This window comes from Sciurus vulgaris (assembly GCF_902686455.1).
Source record: "Sciurus vulgaris genome assembly, chromosome: 11".
NCBI classification, from domain to species: Eukaryota; Metazoa; Chordata; class Mammalia; order Rodentia; family Sciuridae; genus Sciurus; species Sciurus vulgaris.
In genome coordinates, this window is record NC_136472.1 from 8422474 (window position 1) to 8440272 (window position 17799).

The 17799-nt window shown below is 47.7% G+C and overlaps 1 protein-coding gene across 1 annotated transcript; it reads right to left on the bottom strand.

Annotated features, from left to right (window-relative positions):
- Window positions 1–14288, bottom strand: DPF2 (double PHD fingers 2). The gene is given in 14 exon segments (XM_079104186.1): window positions 1–1276; window positions 3835–3916; window positions 5234–5239; window positions 5241–5300; window positions 5303–5349; window positions 5498–5626; window positions 6142–6276; window positions 7280–7321; window positions 7828–7906; window positions 8081–8173; window positions 9065–9228; window positions 9544–9651; window positions 10260–10420; window positions 14163–14288. Coding segments are annotated over 14 exon segments (1215 nt in total). The 5' UTR covers window positions 14195–14288; the 3' UTR covers window positions 1–1199.
- Window positions 14289–17799: the final 3511 nt, after the last annotated feature.

Sequence of the window (17799 nt, forward strand, 5' to 3'; positions counted from 1 at the left end):
TCTGTGTAAAAATGTTTATTTTTACTAATGTTTAGAATACAGGAACTAAAGAAAGGGGGGAAAAGACACAACTCCAAAGCGACAGTGAGTTAGGGCCTGCCCACGAGCAAAGGGAAGGCCATTCCAGGGTGTCCTGGCATGGACCATCCCTCTCCTACTTAATGTCAGCGCCACTAAGCAGAAAACCAAGGAATCAGGGCATGAAGACCTTACCAGCTGCTAGCGAGCGTGCAAGGGAAGAAGGGGACATCTTTGCGGCTTTCCTGTGACCTGGGAGCCAGGATACACAGGCAGGAGGCATAAGCTTCCAATTCAGTAAAGGGCAGGAAGCTGAATGCCCAGGTCCAGGAAGAACAAAAAGGGGATTCTGGAGGTAGGCTTTTTTGTCGAGTTAAAAAACAGGCACATTATCCAACGTCTCCTTGTGGCCCCCAAACTGCTGGCCTGGCCCCCTGATGTGTCCCTTCTCCCCACAAAAGCAAAAGGAACAAGGAGGGAGGCAGAAGACAGGAGGTTCTGAGGGTGGGGAATGCTTGGGTCTCCAGAGAGCACTGGTAAGTGAGCCAGGCAAGCACAAGAAGGACAGGTGGAGCTGCTACTCCCCTGGGTGGGGTGGGGCAGGATACGGCAAAGCCAGGAGGGTGACCAAGAGCATCCTGGCTAGGCAAAAGACCCCTGGTAGCAGGACAAAGGGTCACCCTGGAAGGAGGAGGCAAAGCTAAGCAGCACAAAGGGCATGGAAGGCTCCTGGTGCGCAGCCTCAGCTTGCTCACTCCCAGATGCTCCCATCAAGCAGGCCCGGCCAAATTCGCCTCTGGGGAGGAAACCCTGGAGACCAGAGCAGAAGCTGGGCAGAGAGAAGTGAGCTGCTCTCCCACTCTTTCTCGGAGGATACAGTTTGAACCCTGTGATCACCAAGGCCTGGGCCCAAGGCAAGCAGAGTGAATGCACTTCATGGAGAGCAGAGAGAAGCTGGGCCCACAGGTCTACCTCGGGACAGCGTGCTGCTCCTTTCTCCCTGAGGGCCTGGGGCCAGAGGTGGTCAGAGCTGCCACCTCTGCTTGCTGTTGCCAAAGGCAGGTTGGCATGACCACCCCAGGTTCTGGACTTGTGAAAGAGAGGAGGAAGGGAAAGGTATGAAAAAACAAGGTGGAGGAGAGAAACAGCCTTAGATATGTGGGGGAGCTGGGGGTGGCACATCAGGAGGAGTTCTGGTTCTGGTAGATGGAAGCTTTCTCCTTCAACAGGTCCAGACAGAGATGGCAGCTCCAACTTCCTGCAGAGAAGCACAATGAGGTCAGGGTGGGCCCTACACCACCCCTATCTGCTGTCCTTCCACTCTTTACACATCCAAGCAGGATGAGAGAAATCCTGCAGCAGCAGTTTCATGGTCGCCTTCTTGGTCTTTAATACCATGAAATACCATTCTTCATGAACATGAAAGCAGCAATCAGCTGTAGGATGAAATAAAGACGCCCAGAACCTCTTGGCCCTGTTAAATCAGATGCCCTGGGACTTGCAGGAGGGCCTTGGCAGAGACAAGTTTTTAAAGTGCCCCAGTTTTAGCTGTATTATTACAGAAGAGTCAGACATGGTATTCATGGCCCCAAAGGAAGAACAAAGGTAATGCAAAGAGGCCTCAGAGTCGGGCGCGACTGCACATGCCTGTAATCCCAGCAACTAAGGAGGCTGAAGTTCTCAGCAACTTAGCAAGACCCTGTCTCAATAAATACATACGTGAATAAAAAGATTTGGGGATGTGGTTCCGTGGTAAAAACAAACAAACAAACAAACAAACAATTCTGTCGGGTGTGGTGGTGCACACCGCAATTCTAGCTACTTGGGAGGCTGAAGGAGGAGGATCACAATTTCAAAGCCAGCCTGGGCAACTCAGCAAGATCGTGTCTCAAAATAAAAAATAAAAAGAACTGGGATACAGCTCAATGGTAGATCACTTGCCTGGCACATGCAAGGCCCTGAGTTCAATCCCCAATACTACAAAAACAAAAACAAACAAAAGACAGCTTTTTGTGAAAATGGGGTGAACTCTGATCTCTGATAATTCAATCATTAAGACCCAAGACTAAGTTCACAGAAAAATAGGAGATAATTGTCACTTGTAAGAAAAATAAATGGCTCAGATCTTGTTATTAACGTTTACTATGACTGGATTCTTCTTTCTTTCTTTCTTTCTTTCTTTTTTTTTTAAGAGAGGGACAAAAATTAGCCCTTAATTTTTTAAAATTCTAAGCATAATTGTACATGTGACTTTGGACATTATTCTGGGAGAAAGAATCCACAGTTTTTATTAACTCTTCAGAGATATGTGACTTAAAAAAGAAAGAGGAAGGTCCTTTCTAACCCCAAGGTCAGTGAGCAGGGGTTGGTAAGCTTTTCTACAAAGAGCCAAAATGTTAGTTATTTTAAGCTTTGGAAGCCACATAGTTACACTTGAATCTTCCTCTTCTTTTAGAAATTCTCTTTAAAAATGTAAAAACTAGGGGCTGGGGTTGTGCCTCAGGGCAGAGTGCTTGCCTAGCCTGTGTGAGACACTGAACTCAATCCTCAACACCACATAAGAAACAAATAAATAAATAAAGGCATGATGTCCATCTATAATTACAAAAAAAAAAAAAAAAAAATTTTTTTTTAAATGTCAAAACCATTCTTGGTTTGCAAGCTATACAAAAAAACTGCAGCTGGATTTGGTCTACGGACTAGTTTGCCAACCCTGACCTAGGGTCCGAGACCATCTAGTGATTTTCAGGGGTTGCCACTCGGTGGCCTTGACACTCCAGAGGACACTCAGCTGCAGCTATCCACTTACCTGGTGTCAGACAGGACACCAATGGGAAAGTCGTTCTGGAGTTAACACAGATTTCATCTGTAAGATGCTATTTGATGGGTACAAAACACTACTTCTTCCAAGCTAATTTATAAACTGGGCATGGCAATAGCTGAGTGCTCCCCTGTACTACTAAAGAACTCAGTCTTTGTTAGTGGCCTCGTTTTCTATAAGGTGACAGCAGTTTGACTTAAATTGTAAGTTAGCTTTCAGCACACAGTGAACCAATTCTATTACCTAGATGCTGGCCCACATCCTCTGTGCACAGTGCAGCTACTGGACATTAGTGTCTTCCTCAGTAAGCTTCTGAATTTCTACATAGGAGGGTGTCTAGGCACAGAAATCCTGCTGGAGGGGGACTTGTGGAGAAGTAGCTGCTTCTTAGGGCCACTACTGGTTTCAATGAGTTTCCATAAACTCTAAACATTATTAAACATTAAACTTGGAGCATTATTAAAGTAAACTACTGGAGAGGCAGAGAGGAAGCAAACACTCAAATCTGTCAAGTTCAGAGAGATGAAAGAGAAGCTTCACATCGGACAAATCAACTCAGTTTCTGCACTGGCTGAAAGGCCAAGCTCCCCCTTCTGGGTGACTTTTTTCTGCTCAGTTTGTTTTCTCATAGGTTGCTGTTTGTAAATATAATCAATGATAAGGGGCAAACATTAAACCATTCAGGCTGAAATGCTAGGAATAATCCTGAACTGAGCTAAGCAAGGTGTCTTATTTATTAACCTGCAAGAATAAATAACTGATAATATAGAGGCTGGGATCAGTTCAGTTGGTAGAGTGTTTGCCTAGCATGCACAAGGCCCTGGGTTCAATCTCTAACACCACCCCCCCGCCAAAAAAAAAAAATCAAAAACACAACAAAAAATAACAAAAAAAGTGATAATATAAAGACACAGAGCTCAGTATATTTCTGTATAGGTGATTTTCTAAGTTACTAACAAAATAACTGTTTTAAATAAAAAGATCTTGCCACCTACCTTCAGGAGGCTCAGACATGGATGGGGTCAGACAGTACATGTGGTAGCCACGGTCACAGTCATCACAGAAGAGCAGCTGGTCCTACAGAAGACAATAAAGAAGAGGAAGGGGACTCAATGATTTATGTGCCTTAGTAAGGCCCAGGGAGGGAGGGGAGTAAAGGGAAGGGAGAGGGAGGGACAGGAAGAGGGCTTCTGAGAACACTGCTACTCTGACAGGGACAAGTGGCAGGTAAGGAACAGATGTGCGAATCTCTGGGTAGGAAACTACTGCAGTTTATCTCCACCCCACATCAACTCAGTCACCCCTCACTTGGATCCTACCAGTTTCTAACTGATCAAATGGCATCCCACCCTTCCCATAAAATCTCTTCTCCATGAAGAACCCAAAATTATCTTTTTAAAATGTAAAACGGAGTATACATTCCTAATTAAAAGACTTTAACAACATTATACTGTATTTGAATTAGAACATGAGGTCCAGGGCCCTGTGAACGCTCAGTAGTAGAACACATGCTTAGCAGTATGAGGGGCCCTGGGTTCAATCTCCAGGATATCCCCATCACCCCCAAAAGAACCCCAGAACCCAAGGTCTGGCAGTGCCTACTTCTCTGATCTACTCTCATGCTCTCCCTTGCATAGGAAGGTTCCAGTCAGCCACACCAGCCTTCTGGATACACCCAGCCTGTCAGACTGAAGGCTTCGTATGGCTGCTTTCTTTCTTGAAATGCTCTAACTACTGCCAGGTTCACTGATGCACATGAATAATCCTAGCAACTCAGGAGGATCACAAGTTCAAGACCAGCCTCGGCAACTGTGAGCCCATGTCAAATAAAAAAGGGCTAGGGATGTAGCTCAGTGGTAAGGCGCCCCTGGGGTTCAATCCTCGGTACTAAAAAACACACACACATAAAAAAGCAAAACAAAAAACAAAAGAAAAAAAAGAAAATGATCTACCTCCAAACTTCTTGGACTGGCTCCTTGGTATCATCCAAATTTCAACACCAACCTCACCCCCCTCAGAAAAGTCATCTCTGACTATAATCTAAATCAGTATCCAGTTACTCGCCACCACATCACTGGTTTCGTTTTCTTCAAGCACATCATAAAAGCTCTCATCTCCTTGCTTATTGCTGTTCCCACAAGCACCAAATTCCATGAAAGCAGGGGATCTTGTCTGTCTTGTTAGTAATCCTCGGAAGCCTTAGAACAATGTCTGACCTAAAGCTGGAGCTCAAGAACTTGAATTTGCCGACAAATCCAAGTTCCATGGGGTTGCTGGGGAGGGGTTTGTGGGAGGGATCTTGCTCCTTTGAAACGAAAGCTCGTTTTGTAGGGAACTGTGGGGAGAGCAGCGGAGGCCTGGGAGGAGCCACCCTGGGGCAGGTGGGACACGCACGTCATTCCTCGGAGGTGCCACAGAGGTTGCAGCACTTGCACTCGATGCACTGCCAGCGGTTAGGTCTTCACATGCTGCCATCATCACTGGGGTGAACTGGAGGCAAGACGGATGCCCTGTGGGGGGAGGTGAGTGAACAGGTGGCCCAGAAATGTGGGGAGAAGCGAGGTGAGCTGCTTGACTGCGACAGTGCCAGAAGTCAGCAGGCCAAGAGCTCCCGGGGAATGGGCGCTGTGGCAGCCCTCTCCTTGGTAGTGAAGGTACCTGAGCGGCCACAGTCAGAACAGGACACCAGCTCCTCAGGTTGTCCTGTCTTCTTATTGATCTTTGAGTCCCCTAGGCAGAAGTCGCAGTAGTTGTTGGGCAAGGCCAATCCATCAGGACCTTTCTTGGCTGGGGGGCGGGGGGGGGGGGGTGATGGGGAGTGGGGAGAGAGGGGGAGATGGGGAGAGAGGGAGAGAGAAATTATTTTTTTGGTACTGGGGATTAAACCCAGAGGCACTTAATCACTCAGCCACATCCTCAGCCCATTTTTATTTTTTTTATTTTTTATTTTTTTGCAGTGCTGGGGACTGAACTCAGGGCCTTAGTGCTTGCGAGGCGAGCACTCTACCAATTGAGCTATCTCCCCAGCCCCCCAGCCCATTTTTTATATTTTGTTTTGAGACAAGGTCTTACTAAGTTGCCCAGGGCCTCACTAAGTTGCTGAGGCTGGCTTTGAACTCTTGATCCTCCTGCCTCAGCTTCCTGGGCTACTAGGATTACAGGTATGCGCCACCACACTTGGCAAGAGAATTCTGATGATGCTTTTGAGGGTTCCTAGGCTGCTCAGCATTCCCGCAAGGAGGAGCATTCATAAGGAATCTTCCCCTTCCCGCTTGCCCACTTCCTCTGACACCTCAGCTTACATTTCTGCTCTTCAGACCGCTGAGAAACAGGGGTGGGTGGCTGGGAGTCTTCCTTGTCCTCACCCTCCTCCTCAGCCAGGTGGGAGTGGGCGTAGTGGTACTGAGGCCGGGTCGTTCTGTAACGTTTTCCACAAACTAAGTGGAGGAAGTTACAGGGAAAGGCATTAGGATACAGGGTGCCACATCCCCACTCTGAGGCATAGGGCCAACCATCCCTGCACCAGCAGCTCTGTTCTGAGGCAAACCCTGACAGTAGCCCCCTCCCTTTATAGTAAGGAACAGCAGGCCCTGGAGCTCCGAAACTTCTGGGACTAAACCCTGCACTAAAACCCAACCCCATGGTCACCACTACTCTTCCATGTTGGCTTTTTGGGGGCTCAGCCCTTATTGCATTGCCACTTGTCCTGGAATAGTAACAGTCTGGGAAGCTCCAAGTCAGGAAAGGGAAGAAAAGTATCTAGGTCTTGCACTATGATACAAAGGGGAAAAGCAAGGAAGAGACTTCAACTCTCACTCCTCAGTAGTTTGGGAGGTTCATGCTATCCATGTGTACCATCGAGCCACACCTGCTGAATGGACAAAGGACTGGGGGTAGGAATTTTGGGGACAACCTACCAACTAAGCCGGCTAGGGCAGCTAGTCCCTAAACATATTGAAACACACTCCCAATCAGTGCCCTATCCATCCCTTCCAACTAGCAAGGAAAGCAGATCCCCACAAGGCAACTTATAATCTTGAGCAGTGACACCAAGAAGGGTAAGAGGGCCAGCAGGAAGGAATAAAGAGGATGGAGAAGGAGTGGGGGGGGATGGTGGGAACATGAGCTGACCACCAAGCAGCACTGTTGGGAAGGGGGGAGAACACACAGATATCTCTTTAAAGGGTTCCTTAAATGCTTTTGAAGTTACCCATGCACTAGGCCCGGGGGGCCCTAAGAGTAAGTCTGTGGTGACAAGCAGTGGTAAAGGCAGTTCCAGAACTCTGAGAGTGGAGCACAACTACAGTTCCACGTTTCCTTCCCCCATTGTCCATTCCAGACATTTCAAACTAGCATCACAGAGATGAGAAAGACAGAAGGAACAAGGGAGGAGGGAAAAGGGATAGGTAAAACAAAAGTCTGAAAGTTGGAGAGAGCTACCTCTCTGGGGCGCTTTCGAGGTATGCTTTTGTTTGAAACTATCTGAAAGACAGAAAGAAAAAGTGCATGAGAAAGGAGGCCTGACACACTTGAGACGGGGCGGCAGCAGCAGCAGGAAAGCGGAGCAAGCGAGAGAGAACCCCAGCGGCGATGGTGCTCCAGGGTGGAGGCACGAAGTGGGGCAAGCCAAAGCAAAGGGAAAGAGAACAGACACTGAAGACCTCAGGGCCAGCCCCCTGCACCCTGGCCTGATGGGCCAGCAGACCTGGATGCTGCCCACTGAGAGGTCAACCCTGTATGCTGGAGCCCTCCCCACTCCCCTGTCCCAGGGGACAGCAGAAATCTCTCCCAGAGCATGCAGGTCCCACCCATTGTAGAGCAGAGGCCCAGGCCTCCCTGGAGTTTTGGGGGGAACCAGTCAGCAGGCAGGATGAGAGCCCAGGCTTGTTTTACTACTCAAAGCAAGAACATAACCCTCCCTCCTCTGACATCCAGAGCAGGAGCTGAGTCCAGGGCAAGGACTACCCACCCACTCATGAGGCACTCACTGTCACAGGCATACGGCTTGTCCCGGTCCTCCAGGATGGAAGCATCCAGCTTCTTCCGGGCACTGCCCACACCCTTACCCTGCCAAAAAAAGCAAAATGATGACCTTGCTAAGGTATCTGAGCTGCAGAAGTTAAACCTCTCCTGTGAGTGGCTGCAAATCTCCCTTAAAAAGGAAAAGGGCAACAAGAAATAAAACCTAGACTTCCTGGGGCCACAGTGCCCCAAGTTGCAGGCAGCACACTGGTCCCTCACCTTGGACTTCCCCTTGCCCCGACGTTTGGGAGTGTCTTCTTCATAGTCCTCATCATCAAGGTCATCCAGGAAGTCATCTGGTTCTAGGATCCGCTGAGTGTACAAGAGGATTAGAGTGAGCAGAAACAGCGTGGATCCTAAAGCTCCCTCGCCACAGGACTGGCCACTCACGGCCTTGCCCAAAACCTCCCCTGTGACCTGGTCCCACTCATATCGGCCTCATCCCCCGCTACAATTGCATTCCTGTTCCCTTCAATGTTTTCCTTCCTCTGTGCTGCTTCATGTTGTTCCCTTACCTAGAATGCTTTTCCCACCATCTCTGAGTGCCCAAATGCCATGCTCCAGAAAGCTTTCCTGCCATGCCTATCTCTGGCCACCATGGGAGAACACTGTTGGTAGTTCCTTTCTGGCAAACTAGTTTAAATGAGAGCTTTGTTGCTTACTTGCGTGACTTTGTGGAAAAATTTAAAATACCTCTGCTTCAGCATTCCTGCCCACAAAATGGGGATTACAAGACCTACCTCATAAAGCTGTACAGGGTTAAAGGGGGGAGTGCCTGGCATTATCTTTAGGTCTTCTTATGCCAAAAAACTTTGTGATAGAAACTTTTGTGCAAAAGAGAATGAATGAGTAGGATTGGGGAAATAGCTCAGTTGGCAGAATGCTTGCCTTGCATGCACCAGGCCCTGGGTTCAATCCCCAGTACCAAAAAAAAGGATGAATGAATGAGAATCCATACTGAAAAGCAAAGGAGTAGGAAAGTCAAGACAGCAACAGAGAATCCATTCAGTACAGAAACAGAACTGAAGGGGCTGCCTCAGCTTCTGCTTTGTTTTTACAGTGCTGGGATTGAATCAGGACCTCATGTTTGCTGGACAAACTCTCCCACTGATCTGTTTCAGTTCTGCTAACTAGGTGCTTCCTTTCCCATGAAGAGGAGGCTGGCCTTCTTCAAAGCTTCCTAGACATAAGGAAATTTCATACCTTCCGTGCTCGACTGTTGGTCACAGGAAACTCGCCCAGGCTGTCATCATCAACTCGGGGATCTGGAGCGCCTCGCTTCTCCAGGGGGTCAGTGCGCAATAGTGCTTCTAAACTGCTGCCATCCTGAGAGATGAGCCCCTCCTTCTTCAAGGTCTGGTCTGTGTCTGAAACAGGTTCAGGATGAAATAAAGTTCAGAAGGGTGAAGTTCTGAGTCTACACAGTGCCAGGACCAAAAAAAGGACACCCGCTGTCTTCTCTTCTCTAGCTGCCTAGGAATCAAGAAACCCTAGTTCATGTGGCCTGCAGCTTAGATGTTTCCCTATCTCTACTACTAGACTGAATTCTCTGAAGGAAGGAATCATACCTAAGTTCATTTTAACATCTGCGTGATCTAGCACAAGCCTGGTAGTGACAGCTGATTAGCAGGCCTCTTGCCATGCAGCAAGCCATGCCCCTACTCAGGGAAGGTATCGCTTACCTGGTTTAATAGATGGGAAGGAAAGCCGGGGATCTTCAGGCGGGTGGGCTCTCCGCTTTTTCCGCCAGCGCCGGGCAGGGTAGGAGTACAGCTGTCCAGAAGCCAAACCTGTAGAAAGAAGAAAAGTTATCCCCTAACTCAGTCCTAGAAAATGACACCAAACACTTTCTAAATGAGTAGGCTCCCTTGACTTTTCAAAGGAGAAAAACTAACAATGAGAGGCCAGGGTTGACAGGATATTCAGGGGGAGAAAAGAAAGATGTGAGCTGTGTGTGGTGGTGCACGCCTGTAATCCCAGCAGCTCAGGAGCCTGAGGCAGGGGATTATAAGTTCGAGGTCAGCCTCAGCAACTTAGCAAGGTCCTAAGCAATTCAGCAAGACTCTGTGTCAAAAAGTAAAAAAAGAAAAAAAAAAGGGGGGCTGGGATGTGGATCAGGGATTAAGTACCTTGGGTTCAATCCCCAGTATTAAAAAAAAGAGCTTAGGGGCTTGGCTAACACATTATTCTCCAGAAGCCCAATAATGGCCTTGGCAGTGCAGAAAACAAAGGTGCTGGTACAAACCCATCTGCTTCATCATCCCTGGTTTCTAATCATGGGAAGCCCATATTCATACAGGTGGGAAACAGTGTGGGAACCCTCAACTATTCCATAAGAAGAAGGAGATTCTTCCTCCTTGCATTCCTGAGTCCCCTTCCCCTGAATATGCACCCTCACCTGGACCCCGGTGTCGCTTTTCCATCCAGATGTAACAGTTGCTCTGGGCTACTCCAGTCTGTGAGTCCAAGAATGGCAGGCGCACGCTGCGCTCAGCACAGAGGCGGGCGTTGTAATTGTGGCACTGCTCCATGGCATCTTGTAAGTACTGCTCCCCAAGGCCTGCCAGAAGATATAAACAAGGACACAGTTGCTGAGCCATCCTCTCCCCTACAACTGCCTCTCTAGAAGGCTCAGGAGAATGGGACACTGTATCTTTAGTTCTATTTGTCTCCACCTCCGCTTTGTGGGAACTAAGTCCCTTCACTAAGTCATCATAGGAAAGGCACTTTACAAATTAATCAGACTTAAGTCTTAACCCACAAAAAGTGGAAAAGGTGCTGGCGGATGTGGCTTGGTGGTGGAACACATGCCTAGCATGTGTAAAGTCTTGGGTTTAAGCTCCAGTACTAAAGAAAAAAGAGAGGGGGAGAAATAAATGTTCCTCTGCTTCTCAAAAGAGCCCTGGCTAGCTAAGATCCTAGTTTTCTTAACCCTCATGGCTTTGAGCAGAATATGCTAACCCATCTTACAAATGCAGAAGTGAATTTACCAAGGCCCAGTGGACTTTTCAAAATGCATCCCATGAATTACTATTTAGCCATACATATCATGTACTGATATCAATCAATTTTGATGATAACTAGGAAAAAGCAAGGTATGGTGCTGAGGTGTTACAAGATGCTACCATTAGTGTAACCAAAGGTGAATAAGAACTTGCAGGCTTCCAGGCCTTCAACACCTGAAGTTCCTGGAAGCTTTTACTGAGCACCACTACTGACAAGGACACTAAGACTTAACATGAGAGCTGAAGCAAGAGGAAATCCTTAAGTGCTTCAAAAAGCTGGAAAACTGCACATTGCCAGGAACTATGTGGTTCCAAGAAGCACATACAATGAAGCAATCCTGTACAAAGAATCAATTTTGTCCGTGTCTTTCAGGGCTTAATAAGCATTTTGGAAATGGGAGGTTAAACTAACTGCAACAGTTATATTTAATCAATCTTCCAGGGCCTCCTGCATTGAGCCACATTCAATCAATCACAAAATTAATAAAATGAGAGCAGAGGCAATTTCTTTCCCAAAGAGTCCCCATTACCCATGAAGATGTCTGGGACACATCAGACTGGATTTGGGAGTAAAAAGACCTGGCTTGGCTGCAAGTCATCACACGAATATGCATATTTCACCAACTCATGTGGACCTCTGTTGCTCTTATATGAACTGGGAAGGTTGGACCAGAGGAGCTCTAACATTATCAGGATCTGACACAGAGCCCAGCTTAAGAAGCTGCAAAGAGTAAGGCTCTGTGGCCTTACTCTCTCTAACTCAAACTATGCTGACAAACCCTGCTCTGGAATCTGAGGGGGCTGTTACTGAGTGGCCACAATACAGCACTGCACAGCTTAGCCTGTTCCCAGCAAATGAAAAAGACACACACCACACAGAGTCAGTAACACCCCAAGCATAGCCTGGCTTGATTCGAAGTGATATAATGACTGTAATTTGAGGTAGGCATGAATCTTGTGTTGGAGAGCAAAGCAGAGAAGCAAACAGGCTCACATTTGCTCGCCTTTAGGAGGCAGCCACGTCCTCATCACACAGGGAAATTGGATAAACAAGGCTGAGTGCAGCAGCTCCTTTGTTTCTGCTGATGGGAATTGATACTGACACTGGAAGTCAAATGGAAGGAAAGGCCAGACGGGCTGAAGGCTGCGAAATCAGAGCAAGGAGGTTTTGGGGAATGGATGGGAGCTCTTCTGTCAGAGCTCTTCTAAGTAAGGTGGGATAAGCAACCATTTGGGTAAGAGGGCTGGGAATGAAATACTAATGTGTGTTGCAGGGAGAGTCTGATAAGAGAACAAGAGAGAAAGAGCTCTTATGAACTTAGAGCTGCTGTAGCAAGCTAACATAATTCTCTAGATCTTTTTACCTAACTTGAAAAGTTTCCAAATTAGTCAGCAGTCAGTTACTTTACACTAGTATCTTACTCTAGTAAGACCCCTTAAAGACTTCAATTCTGACCTCTCATTTGGGAATGACACAGAATTTGCAAATACAAAATTTCTTCTCCCAGGGCAAGATGAAAATCAGAAAAGACGAGCTAGAAGTCTTGACCTGAACACATAACCTCAACTGTCAGAAAATAGTCACATTATAGTCACATTATAATCAAGAGAAGTGCCAGAAAAGCATCTCTTTCCATGGCAAGAATGGTACAAGAGGAATAAAAGCCCCTTCTGGAAGTCAAAGTTCTGTGGGGGAAGGTATTAGTTGTGGCCCACAGCCCTCTGCAGCTACAACTGAGGAGAAAGCTGTTTTCTCATTATTTGTACTCAGGAGTCAGTGGCTGGTGACCCTCACAATCTCGACAGCTCTTTAAAGAGAAATGAAAAGTCATGCTCTACATAAATGGGCAACCAGTAACTTACAACACTACATGAAAGGGTTGGCAACCCATTTTCTTGAAGAAAGTCTTTCAACATGAGGAGCCTCATTACATATAACTCTCAAAACCTAGAAGCCTGGATCCTTTTCTGGCAATCATGAAATCTGTGTGAAATCCTCCCTTTACAATGGGATGGGGAAAGTCAACAAAGAGAAAGGCAGGGAAACAAAGAACATCTGAATCAGGATGGACAAGGATAAAAATGGGAGATCCACAGCATCATTTCTAAATTGACGAAATGTCTGCCTGAAGAGAGAGCTGGGGAAACTGGAGTGGGCAGATCAGAAAGATAATAGTGCTGGGAGGGGTGGTTGAAAGAGCAGGATAGAACAAAAAGCAAGTTAAAAAAAAAAAAAATAATAACCCACAAGAGGAAAAGGCACTTAGCTTAATGGAAGTGGGAAAGCATTCTAGAAGAAAAAGGCTCCAGGCAGGGGGGGAGAAGCAACTTAACCTTAAAAAAAAAAAAAAGGCCCTTGGGAGAGTGGGGTTTAGTCTACGACAAAGACAGATAAGAAGCTGAGTCCAAGTATGGGTCCCAAACCTCACCCTGTCATCCATTCAAACCCAATACCCTGACTGGACAGCTAGACAACTCTCAATTGTCCTATTCTTGCATCATTTGCCCACCGGGCATTAATGAACCGATCCATCTGAAAACGCACGAGTTCTTCTTCAGGAAGAAAGCAATCTGGAATATACAGAAGTCCCCAAACACCTTTAGTTTACCGGACGCAGCTAAAAGGCCTGTCTCCGGTCGCCAACACCAGTAACTAACTGCTGGCGATCCGACCAGCACGACGTGGCGAACGGTACCGGGAATGTCCCCCTTTAAGGCCTGGGTGGCCTATTATTAAGTCGTCCCGGACGGCTTCGGTCCGGTTCCCGGCTTTCGACGGCGCAAGTGCCCACTCCCCCAAGTTCCCTCCCTTCTGACCAGTTCCTCCCAAGAATTATTTCTAATCCTGGGTGCCCGCTGCCCTGCCCCCACACAGCCGGCTGCACCGACCCCGCAGGGCCGGCCCGGCGGGCGGCTCGGGGCGCCGCGGGCCGCGGTGGGGAGGGGGCCGCTGGGGCCGCCCGGCTCCTCCGACCGAGGCGTCCGGGGTGAGGGGCCGAGACCGGGAGTCGCAGGCCGCCAGGCACCACGCTCGGAGGCCGCGAGCCCCGAGCAGCGTCCGCCGCCCAGTCCCGCAGGGAGGCTGTCCGTGCGGGGCCCGAGTGCCCCCCTCAGGGCCTCCACAAGTTTCCAAAGAAGCGCAACGTCTTCTCCGGAGTCTCCTGTGGCCCTCCCCGCTAGGAGTCGCGGCATGGCCTTCCCGGGCATGTCCCTCTCTGCGTCTTGTCTACCGCACCGCCCCTCTGGGGACCCTTACGAGACCGCCCGGCCTGGGAGAGAAAGAAACGACCACTTACAGCTTCACTACATTCTCCACCACAGCCGCCATCTTCCCTGCTCCTCTCCCTCAGGCCGGGAGGCCCCGGAGCCCGCAGCGCGCAGGCGCCAGGACCGCACGGGGCACCGTTTCCTCGTCCTTCTGCGCAGGCGCGACCCGGGGGCGAACGCGCACGAGAGCGAGCACTGGAGGACCGGCTTCGCCACTATCTGCCCGCGCCGGGAGGGAAAAGTGGGTGGGGAATGGGCCGGGCGGCGCGCAGGCGCGACTGGAGACAGCCGCTCACCCGGCAGCTCCAGCTCCAGCTGGAGCCACGCCTCTCCCAATTAGGGGAGCGGGAGAACGGAGGGAGGTTCGACCTGGTGCGGAGATGAGAGAGCAAGGGTTGGTGAAAGTTGGGAGGCCCGGAGATGGGCTGGTTGGAACGCAAGCGCCAGCCTCGCTGACCTTTAGCCTCACTCTCAGGGGAGGGCTGGTGGGTAGCTGAAGTCCACCTGTGCTCCCAAACGTGTGCCTATTTTATTTTATTTATTTATTTAGTAGTACTGGAAAGTGAACCCAGGACCTCGCCCATCTAGGCAAGTGCTCTGCCGCCGAGCCACAGCTCCAGTCCTTTTCATTTTGTGACAGGGTCTCACTAAGTTGCGCATTCTGGCCTTGAACTTAGGATCCTCCTGCGTCAGCCTCCTGAGAAGCCGGATTTTAGGTGTGTACCACCGCCTGGTAAAGATAAACTCCTTGATGCTGGGCTGAGGATCAAACCCAGGGCCTCCGCGCGTGCTAGGCAAGCACGGCACTGCCCATTGTAGAGAGAAACGTGAACACCCTGATTTAGGCGTTTTTGGCCTGATCTTTGCGATCTGACCAAAGATACCTTACTTCCCTGCCCCTAAGCTCATCCCCCCAACTTCACTGGTATCTGCCTCCTCTCCCTTGCTTCCTACTCCTATCTAAGCTCATTCCATTCGCTTAGATTTTGAAGAATTTGCCTGTTGCAACTATCCCTCTCTCTTCTGTACCATTCATTTCTCCATCACTATTGATTCACGCAAATCCGAGTGCAAACATGGACTCATATCCCCTTTTAGAAAATCAAAAGCCTCTTTTTATGTCCGAGTCAGCTTTTGATTGTCACACCATTTCTTTTCACCCTTTCAAAGCAGATTTTCTGTTTATATTCCCTCTCTGTTGCCTTGTTTCCAAGTCTGTCTTTCACCCAATTTAATGGTGATTTTGTTCTCACCTGTCTATTTGAAACAGCTCTTACAAAGTCACCACAGCCTCCATTCCAACAGGTTTAGAGATCTATTCACTGTCCTCGTGAGCCTGTCAACCCACATGACATCCTTGAGCACTACTTTCTGTCCTGCTGCTCTGGCGGTTCCTTCAGCCTGTCTCCCCTGTTCAACCTGCCAGGATCCCCAGGACTTGGTCCTTTTCATGTCCCAGATATTCCTTATTCCACCTATTCCAAGATGCACACGGGTTCCCTCCACATTGTCGTATTTCAGAATCCGGATGTACTTTAAAGTCAGTTTTGGGAGGTGAGAATTCTGAGGTGTTTGTCAGTGCTGACTCTGTACCAGTAACAAACTTGCAGAGTGGGTTTTGGCAGTCTGGAAGAAAGACCCAGAGATGACATGGGCAAATTTTTTTACCCCAGGGAAGCAAGTGTGGATGAGGGTTATCAAAGGTGACTCCACAGCAGGAATCAAAAGTATATTAGCCCTGGGCTGGGTTGTCGCTCAGCGATAGAGTGCTCATCTACCACATGTGAGGCACTGGGTTCAATTTTCAGCACCATATAAAAATAAATAAATAAAATAAAGGTATTGTGTCCATCTACAACTAAAACTATTTATTTTAAAAAAGTATACTAGCCTTAAAGCTGAAAAAACATATTTGGCAAGTCCATTCCTGGATGTATACACCAAAAACTATATGCAAGAATGTTCACAGCAACATGATTTGTAATAAATAAACTGGAAACCCTGCTGCCAGTCAATACAATGGATTAAATACCATTGGGCTCAGTGGTAGAGTGTATGCTTAGCATGGGCAAGGCCCTGGGTTCCATCCAAAACACCAAATACAAAAATGGCAATGTGTGTATAGTATGTATTACCTTACAACTACATGAATGAATCTCAAGAACATTATGGAATGAAAGAAGTCAAATTTAAAAGAAGACATAATGTATGATTATGTAAAGTGACACAAACAGACACACTAATCTATGGGGGTAGAAGTCAGGAAAGGGGGCATGAGTTGGTTACTGAGTTGTGAGTTATGTTCTTTTTCTTCATCTGGTTCAGGGTTACACAGCTTTGTTTCCCTTTGTAAAAATTAATTGAGCTACACAATATTTATGTACTTCTCTGTGTTATATATTTCAACAAAAAGTTTGAATTTAAAGTATTAGTAATAACAAGTAGACTAGATCCATATAATTGGAAAGGTAATTGATGAGCCCAGCATCTAAAAGAACTGAGCTTTCAGTTTTTTTAGAGTTGTGGTGTGTGTGTGTGTGTGTGTGTATACATGTTTATGGGGATTTAATACAGGATGCTTAACCGCTAAGCCACATACACAGCCCTTTCCATTTATTTATTTATTTATTTACACAGTCTCACTAAGTTGTTTAGGATCTTGCTATGTTCCTGAGACTGGCTTTGAACTTGGGATCCTCCTGCCTCAGCCTCCAGAGTCTCTGGGATTATAGGCATGCGCCAGACGCCCAGCTAACAATTTTTGTTTGCTATTTAGAGACAGGGTCTCACTAAGTTGCCCAGGCCAGCCTCCAACTTAGAATACTCCTGCCTTAACCTGCCTAGTAGCTGGATTTACCGGTGTGCACCACCATACCCAACTTCTTTTAAGAGAGGCTATGTCGTCCAGTAATAGCTACTGTACATGTTCTGAACCAGCAACAAGAATCCACACGTTTCTCTCACAGCAAGGAGTGAACATGGGAGTGCTGTCTCTTGTAATCTCAACTATGACTCTTTTGCAAAATGTTTTTTTCCTGTTCCTGCAACTCTGGACTCTGGCTGACTTAGTCTTTAGGATTCCAGGGAGGAATGTTTCCACCAGGGAGCACAGTAACGATTTCTCTAAATCATGAGCTAGGTTTGTCAATGGCCCATTTTGTGTTCCACATGCCACTGAGGACGAACATAATAGAGAGTCCAGGGTTGGCTGGGGTCATTGATTCTGATTGTCAAGGGGAAATAGGATCGCTGTGACCAGTGGGGCAGGGCGAAATAGGAATGGAAACCTGTGACTCCCCTGCGATACAGTGAGGACTTCCTGGGCCAACATTGAGGAGGCTAAAACCCAGGGAACACGCCCAGCATTCAAAGCAATTTTAGTCCTGGGAGCATTTACTACTCCGAAAGATAGAACTCTGAGATTTATGGGGGCTGGAGTTGAGACTCAGTGGTGGAGTGCTTGCTTGGCATGTGTGAGGCCCTGAGATTAATACTTGGCACCACATATAAATAAATAAAATAAAAGATCCATTGACAACTAAAAAATATATTAAAAAAAAAAAAAAAAAGAACTCTGAAATTTAACGTTCGTTTGTCAGTCTTTAGGGGGAGGAACAAAAATCAAAACCCAGAACTTGCCCAAGCCAGGAAGTCAGATGCTCCTCA